General features: G+C 30.9%; 1 protein-coding gene across 1 annotated transcript; it reads right to left on the bottom strand.

Moving 5' to 3' along the window:
- Positions 1-770: 770 nt before the first annotated feature.
- On the bottom strand, positions 771-8,044 carry LOC114187545 (alcohol dehydrogenase-like 7). The gene is made up of 10 exons (XM_028075819.1): positions 7,864-8,044; positions 7,617-7,753; positions 7,043-7,089; positions 2,317-2,642; positions 1,987-2,069; positions 1,825-1,900; positions 1,663-1,727; positions 1,416-1,511; positions 1,154-1,318; positions 771-975 (listed from the first exon to the last, which is right to left on the bottom strand). The coding sequence occupies exons 1-10, from the start codon at positions 7,931-7,933 to the stop codon at positions 859-861; spliced, it is 1,182 nt and encodes a 393-aa protein (XP_027931620.1). The 5' UTR covers positions 7,934-8,044; the 3' UTR covers positions 771-858.
- Positions 8,045-8,398: the final 354 nt, after the last annotated feature.

Raw genomic sequence — 8,398 nt, 5'->3', positions numbered from 1 at the left:
TGTTCCCAAGGGGTTGGATTGAGCTAACCTTGATATATAATTGTTCAGTGAAACCTGCAATAACTTTTATTTCTTCCGCAAAAATACTGCAATCTGGATTGAGAATTTATGCATGTTGGAAATTATTGCATTTTGGGCTTTATCTTTGAGACAAACTATATCTAAATTATTGCTAATTAATAATATAATTTCAGGCTGCTTCAACACTGTATGGTCCTCACACATTGTCAGCATACATCCAAGAATTTAAGAAACTAGCAGAAGCAATGGCTGAAGGACAGAACATCACTATAAAAGGTCCCTCTCCACCAGATCTCTCATCTGTACAAATAAGTCTGTTAGTTGGTCCGTTTGGAGACTCACCTCCAGAAGGAATCGAATTTGGTGACATAAAAGAAGACATAGCATTTCCAGAAAGAGGGTATTTTAGGAAGGGAGATACACCAAGTGCTACATTCTGGAGTGCTAATCCAAGATATGATCTTCTCACAGAAGGCACATTTGCTGCAGTGGAGAGGCTGCAAGGGAAAAGATGGATTGCTACGTATGATGATGATGATTTAAGCTTGTTTTTCAAGTGGAAAGTAGATAATAGTTCCTTGCATGGGTTAGCTACAATCGAATGGGAAATACCAGATGGTGCTGTTTCTGGAGTGTACAGACTAAGACACTTTGGAGCAACAAGGATCACCATTACCTCCCCTATTAGTTTCTTCACTGGTGCTTCAAGTGCATTTGCAGTGCAGTAAAATAGAAGCTCTGTTTTATTGAATATGTTTTATCAAATACAAAAGAGTTAGGAATAAATGTTTCATGTTGCATATCATCATCAAGGACTAGGAATACTTAACAATGTACTCACTTATCCATCCAAATCACACATCGAAGACACTTTCCTGTACTCAATAAATCAAAAGCCTTGTTGATGTCCTTAAACTCCACCTCATGAGTGACAAATTCATCCAACTGCAATTCCTATAAAAACATGGGGCAAAAGTTAATAGACTAGAGATGTCGCAAAAGTTTGATATTTAATAATTTTTTCATTACAAATTTTACATAATTATTTCTACAAGTCTAATACGTATATCTTAATCTTGATGGGACAGACAGCTTTGTTGAAAAGTGAAATAAAAGCAATTGCATAATTTACCTTGTCCACGTAACGTTTAAGGAGAATAGGGACATGAGACTTGGGTATGAGACCTCCAAACAAGGATCCCATGAGGCACTTGCCGTCATGAAGGACCTCATGGGAACTGATATTTATCCTGGCTCCTGGTTTGTCCACTCCTAAAACAATTGTTTCTCCCCAACCCTGAACACAAAATCATCAGCTTGCAACTCATGCTTTCATCAAGTATAGATTTGTGGAGCTCATGAGTGTTGGGAAATTTTGACAGTGTAGCATGTACCTTTCTACAAGAAGCATATGCTTCATGCACCACTGATGCCATGCCAACACATTCGAAGCAATAATCTGCTCCCCCACCAGTCATCTCTATGATAACCTGCTTAGCACCCAAATTTCAATACAATGGCATTCAAATAGTGAAGACATTGAACTTACATCAATGAAAGTTGTTTTAATCTTTTCATTTCATCACATGCAAAGAGAAAGGAATTTCAACAAAAAAGATTGATGTCTCCAAGAGGTTAGACCTGGCTCACAGGTTTGTCCTCACATTCTCTTGCATGGACAAAGTCTGTGACACCAAATTTTTTTCCTGATTGAAAGAGAAAAACAAACCATAAAATTCAGAATTCATGCTTGAATAACAATATAATGGTTACTATGATGTTACTAAACAAACAGTGCATTACCAATTTCAAATTTTTCTGGATAGACGTCAACACCTATAATCCTAGTTGCTCCACAAAGTCTTGCTCCCTCTGCAACCTATGAAGCAAACGAATTGCAACAAGCATTTTAGCACAGAAACATAAGTTACAAACAAAAGAAAACATTGTTGAAAGAGTTCATACTGCTAATCCAATAGATCCCAGCCCAAAAATGGCTACTGTAGACCCTGGTTCCACACCAGCAGTTCTCCAAGCAGCACCTACCCCTACATGTGGAAGCACAATTTTATAACATTGATTAAAACAACTGTGTGATTTGGAAATATAAGATAACTTTGTTAGTTTCAGCTTAAAAACTAACAATTGGTTTAGTACAACAAATATTGAGATATTTTGTTTAGTATAATAAAAAAATTACAGTCTTAATCCAATAAATTTCAACTGCTGATAAAACATGTGTTTAAAATATTTGTTAGATTTTGTTTGTGGAAACTAATTGTTAAAGAAGCTTGCCTGTTGAAACACCACATCCAAGAAGGCATGCCCTGTCAGGGGGAATGTGTGGATCAATCTTGATAATATTGGCAATGTCCACCACAGTGTACTCACTGAAGCTTGAAATAAACAAAAAATGGTATATGATGTCTCCATTCTTGTCAGTGAACCTAGAGCTACCATGTCGAGGCATCCAGGGAGACACCTTGAAAGGGAAATTAGTACAACGGTTGCTCTTGCTTGATTTGCAATCTATGCACTCCCCACATTCTGGTAGGATAACTGGAATAACCACATCACCTTTTTTAACTTCACTTACATCCTTCCCTACACTTTCCACAACCCTGTCATCATATCAAAACTTATCAAAATCTCTTCAAACACTTCATCATCTGCCAACCCTTCAATCTTTCAATTGAATGACTCTGTTTTCTAAGCATTCACAATTTCTTGTATGTCCTATTAGTTTCTTTCTTTTCAATATACTTTCTTAACAAAATCTATTCATTCTATTCTGTCATCTGCACAATAGGGATGAGAGATAAATATTGATTAAATTTGTCTCGATTTTAACGGAAATTTTTATACTCATTTAACATATGTACGAGTAATACATGATTTTTTAAATTATGTATGACTATAGGTAATTTTCATCTCTCTTCGTCCTTCTCTCCATCTTTATACTCATTTTCATACTCAGACTCATGTTTTAAGTAACTAAATCACTCATAATTTATAAGATAACTTAAGAAACTTAATTTCATTATTCTTTCCGATAATCGATATTACTTTATTTGGTGACACAAATCTTTATTCTCTTTCTTTAGTGGTTTTTAACTTATTAAATATTCACAAAATTTATTCATATATTTAAGATATTTCTCATCCATTTCATTGTTTTTATTTATTGTTTATGTTTTCATAATTCGCAAAATGTTCTGACGCGAATTACCATGTTGACTCACTTTTTTTAATTAAAAATTAAAATAAAAAATAATTTAAAAAAATAAAATTTTTTATATTATATTATTTCAAGATACAAATTTGAAATAATATTGTAATTTAAATTATTAATAATTAAAAATTAAATTTGAAATATTAAATATATTGGAAAAATAATATGTAATTTAATAATTATTTTAATTTATTTAATTAAAATTATTAATTTAATTAATTTAAAACTTATAAAATATTTACATGATTACATGATTATATTATAAAGATAAATTTTTACATTATCTTTACAATATTTTATGTTGATTTTTAGGTTGACTCGATATATGTATGAGTAATAATTAATTTTTTAAATTATGTACGAGTATAGGTAATCTCCATCTCCTCTCCATCCTTGTCCCATCTCATACTTCATTATTCTTTCTCCTAATCGGTATTACTTTATTTTGTGACACAAATCTTCATTCTCTCTCAAATATTTTTTAACTTATTAAATATTACAAAACTTATTCATATTTCTAATTTCGAAGATATTTCTCATGTTATAACAACTTTAATTATAATTTTTTATTTATTTGGCTTCATTTAAATGATATATTGCATCTAAGGATACCCAAACCTCAATATTATTAAATTAATTAGTTTTTAAAGGACACATTTGATTTTTTTTCTACTTCATTTCATTATTTTTATTTATTTTTTATAATTTTTATTTATTCTTTATGTTTTCGTACAAGAATATCTCAATTTCAAGTATTGAATTGATTAAACTATCACAATATTTGGATAGCAAATTGGGGCACAATCGGCAGGCCAACCTCTCAACCCATCTTGTCTAGTTCACAAAATGTTCGGACACAAATTAGCCCGTTGACTCACTTTTTTTATTTAAAAATCAAAATAAAAAATAATTTAAAAAATTAAATTTTTTTGTATTATATTTGTAAAACTTTAGAAAATGGTATTTTATAAGTGATAGTGGTTTAAAAATAGTGAGACTCGATTATTTTAATATTAAAAAGTTTTAGTATAAATATAATTGTTATAAACGAGTTTCATTGTTTTAAAATACATTATCTCTCTAGAAACCACTTTTCTAGAGCTCTCTTACTTCTCTCTGAGAGTTCTATCTTTATGTCTTTCTAGTCGTCTGATTGAAGAACCAAGACCGTAAGATTGATCCTTTCGAGGAACTCTTCAATTTTGACTTATCAGTTTTTTCGTTCGCGTAAGTTAAGTTTTCGCTCTCTTTTTTTGTCTTTTATGTTTTCTATTGCATGTAAGCCCTCTTCCGCTTGCATGCGTCATTTTATGTATTAGTATGAGTCTTTGTTGATCAGTGATCATAATGGTATGCCCTGGTCGTTCTTATGATATTTCTATGTATAGATAGAACATCCTGTGGAGTTAGAGATGTTTAACGTTTATAGAGTTATTTAAGCAAAATACTAGATAAGGGAAGCTAATATCTATCATGTCTCAAAACCCTGTTAGGAATGTTATTATTTGATTATTCTGTAATTGACTGATGTGTTTGATATGTGAAATGGGTTATGATGTTTGAAAACGATAAATACTTAGGTTTTATTTGTTGTTTGAGAATAAATGTATGTTATAAGTGCAATTGGATGCAATTGGTGTGAATATTTTGATAGAATTAATGTTTAATACTCAAATGGTCTATGTAGAGGTTTTGAAGTTCTATGGATTGGTTGAATAGGTATAATTTTTACTTAAATCAATTTCTGCAGAATTGTGCAGATTTGCTTACTCGTTGGGCGAATGAGTTAATCTGTCATTTTATGCAGAACACTGATCTGCAGAATTATACAAATTGGCACACTTGTTGGCGTGAGTAATACTCGCTGAGCGAATTTCCAAGTCAGGAACTTCCAGACCAGAACCAGTGACTAGGCAAGTGCTACTTACTGGGCGAATTTCTAAGTCAGGAACTTCCAGACCTGGACCAGTGGTTGGGTGAGTGCTACTCGCTAGGCAAGCATAGGCTAGGGGCTAGGCGAGGGCTACTAACTGGGCAAGTAAGTACGGACCTGAAACTTGCATTCTTGAGTGGTTTGAATGGTATTTTTTGTGGTTATAGAAGCTTTGTAATTATTATGAATGATGAGTATATGATATGAGATTGTTTATATGAGACTGAGTTAAGATTGGTTCATGCTAACCCAAGGAGGATTATCAATGATTGTGGTAGTGTTTGCATTGAGGTAGGGATTGTCTTGGAAGTTATCATGACGCTTTAATAACCATTCAAATTCTAAAGTAGAGAGGAATGTGGTATATGGTGAGAGGAGCAGGAGATCCTAGCCTAGGGTTTTTTCCTTGACCATAGGTGTTAATGGATTGACCTTGTATGTGGTAGAGCTTTCACTATTAATCTGTCTGTCATTACAAATGCATGACTGACTGGATCTGACCTCAATGCATGTATCCGGATTAGTTAAGTCGTAGTTTATAAATATATATGTGAGAATATCTGCTTGTTTGTAATTGTTATATATATATATATATATATATATATATATATATATATATTATGTTTAAGAAAATTCTTTAAAAGTCATTAGCTTATCTTTCTTTTGTGTTTTTGTCTTGTGTTTATGTTTTCCTTTTGTGATGATCATCTATTCAGTGGGAGCAATGGTGGTTGTAGTTTCAAAGCACCTCTGGAAGTTGAAGGGGGTCTAAGTAGAAAGTTGTTCTAAGTAGTTAGCTTATGTTTAGAATTAAAAATGTTTGGTATGTATAATTGATATATTTACATAGTCTGATCATTTGTAAGACTGTATTAATATATTTTATACATTCGTTTATTTGTTAATATCCTAATGTATTAATTTTAAGCTGTTAAAATTGAAATGTTATAATATTACTTCAAGATACAAATTTCAAATAATATTTTAATTTAAATCATTAATAGTTACAAATTAAATATTAAATATAATATAATAATAATAATATGTAAATTTAATAATTATTTTAATTTATTTAATTAACTGAAAGCTTATATTTACATGATTAAATATAATTTATATATATATATATATATATATATATAAATAAATTTTAAAAACTAAAAGAAATGTGGCCAAAGCCATCGACTTATCCATTGACAGGTGAATCAAGATTTCCATGTAGGGTTAGTTAGTGCATCCTTTTTGGCGATTGCTTTCTTTTCACATTAAAACATTGATACTATTATTTTTTTTAATATGAATTTTTATTATTTTTTATAAAAAGTAATTTAAGTAATATGTGAAATAATAGAATAAACGTGGATAAAATATTTAATACCATTAAATATAAGATGAAAATAGAAATAAATTTTTTCTTTAAAAATGAAAATAAAGATAAAGTTTTACTTTAAAAGTTAAAATAAAATCATATCGTAGAAACAATACTTATCTTAGATGTCAGTTTTATAACGTATATTATGCTTAAACCACTTCTTAAGTTAGAATCGTAGCCTAATAATGGGGACCCAAGTGCGTATATATGAGAATGCAGTTTGCCCACATCTACTAACAACTACACTATTCAAAATCTTTTAATGTGTTCATTTAGTTCAGATTTTCTGCAGAAGTAATTATTTATTTTATTTTTAGTAACATGTTTTTGAAGAAAAAAATCATTTTCCAGAAATAGTCTATTACTGAACACCTATATAAAGCTCAAGTAGTTTATTTCAATTCAAAAACTTACGAAATTGAATATTAGATAAATTTTCAGTAAATAAAACCATTATAAAATTGACAAAACTGTAGAAACTCACCCAGTTGCCTCATGACCCAGAATCCTTGGAAAAATGGCAGGAGGAACCTTCAAAAGAAAACAAAAGTAAAATAAAAATAAAAATTTACGAACATTCAAATTATCAAATATTATTTAATAATAAATAAAATACTTTACTAAAACAAAAAATTAAAATTTAATAATTTAAATCATAATAAATAATTCAAATTAAAAGTAACTCAAATTGTATATATTTTATTTTCTTTTAAATGTGGAATTCCGTCTCTAATTCTATGTTACTTTTTATTTTATTTAATTTGTATCTTCTCATCTATGTATAAAAGGAATTTTATATTTATATTTTTCAATGTTACTCTTTAGATAAACATTTTTAAATTAAAATCATTATTTTATTAATTTGATGTTATTTTATTTAAATTTAATCCTTTTATCAAAATTATTTTTTAAATAATTGTTTTTTTAATTATTAAATTTCTCACAAAATAAATAAAAATAATTTTTTATAATAAAAAATAAACAAGTGTGTATGTATTATTACTAATAAAATTACCAATTAATAACATTAATATTAGCAATTAATAATAATAAAGAACCTGGAGATTCCGTAAAGTGACGTCACTGTGGCAGAGAGAGGAACAAATAACACGAATTCGCACCTCACCGGGCATTGGTGGCGCCACAGTTATCTCTTCGATCACCAATGGCTCACCGGCTTTTCTAGAAACCGCGGCTGCAATTTCGCAACGAAAAGAAATTCAGAAAACGCTGTGATGTTAATGAAATCGGAATCGAACAATTTCTGAGAAGTAAAGATTAAGAAATGGAGGGAAGATGAGAGACCTTTGCATCGTATTGGTTTTCCTTCGGTTGTTGAAGCAGGAGATGAAGCCTGGCTGTTGTTATCTTCCATAGCCAACTGTGGAAAGAGGAAGAAGATGAATACTCACCTCCTATTCCTATACAGATGTATATATCCTCGCACGTGATCCGCTACACTTTTATTAGGAAGCCAGAAATGACACAAAAACACCAATGCAGAATTGTATATTTACCTCGTCTTATAGGCCTCGGTTGGCGAAGAACCGAAGCATATAATGGCGCACTGACAATTTTGCAATTATAGGCAACTTTCATGCCTCGTTTCACATAAAACCCGAAGCCAAAAGTAGTTATAGGCCTCGATTCAAAAAAATCGGTGCCAAAAGAGGTTATAGGCCTCGGTTAAGGAGGCCGGAAGCCAAAAAGGTTGCCAGAAATTTCAAAAATGCCATTGACGTTGGGACTTATAGGCTTCGGTTGGGGAAAAGCCGGTGCCAAAGGGGTTTTAGGCCTCGGGTGTTAGGGAACCGGGGCCAAAAGGGGGGTTATATGCCTC

Source organism: Vigna unguiculata, chromosome 6 (genome assembly GCF_004118075.2).
Source record: "Vigna unguiculata cultivar IT97K-499-35 chromosome 6, ASM411807v1, whole genome shotgun sequence".
In the NCBI taxonomy this organism is placed as follows: Eukaryota; Viridiplantae; Streptophyta; class Magnoliopsida; order Fabales; family Fabaceae; genus Vigna; species Vigna unguiculata.
This window is presented reverse-complemented; position numbering and strand designations above follow the sequence as displayed.

What these genes read in the sequence shown, in the direction of transcription:
- LOC114187545 (XM_028075819.1), bottom strand. Translation starts at nt 7,933, where the DNA reads ATGGAAGATAACAACAGCCAGGCTTCATCTCCTGCTTCAACAACCGAA. An exon ending in AGGACAAACCTGTGAGCCAG is followed by an intron (nt 1,512 to 1,662) that starts GTCTAACCTCTT and finishes GGTGCTAAGCAG; the next exon opens with GTTATCATAGAGATGACTGG. An exon ending in CATATGCTTCTTGTAGAAAG is followed by an intron (nt 1,319 to 1,415) that starts GTACATGCTACA and finishes TTTTGTGTTCAG; the next exon opens with GGTTGGGGAGAAACAATTGT.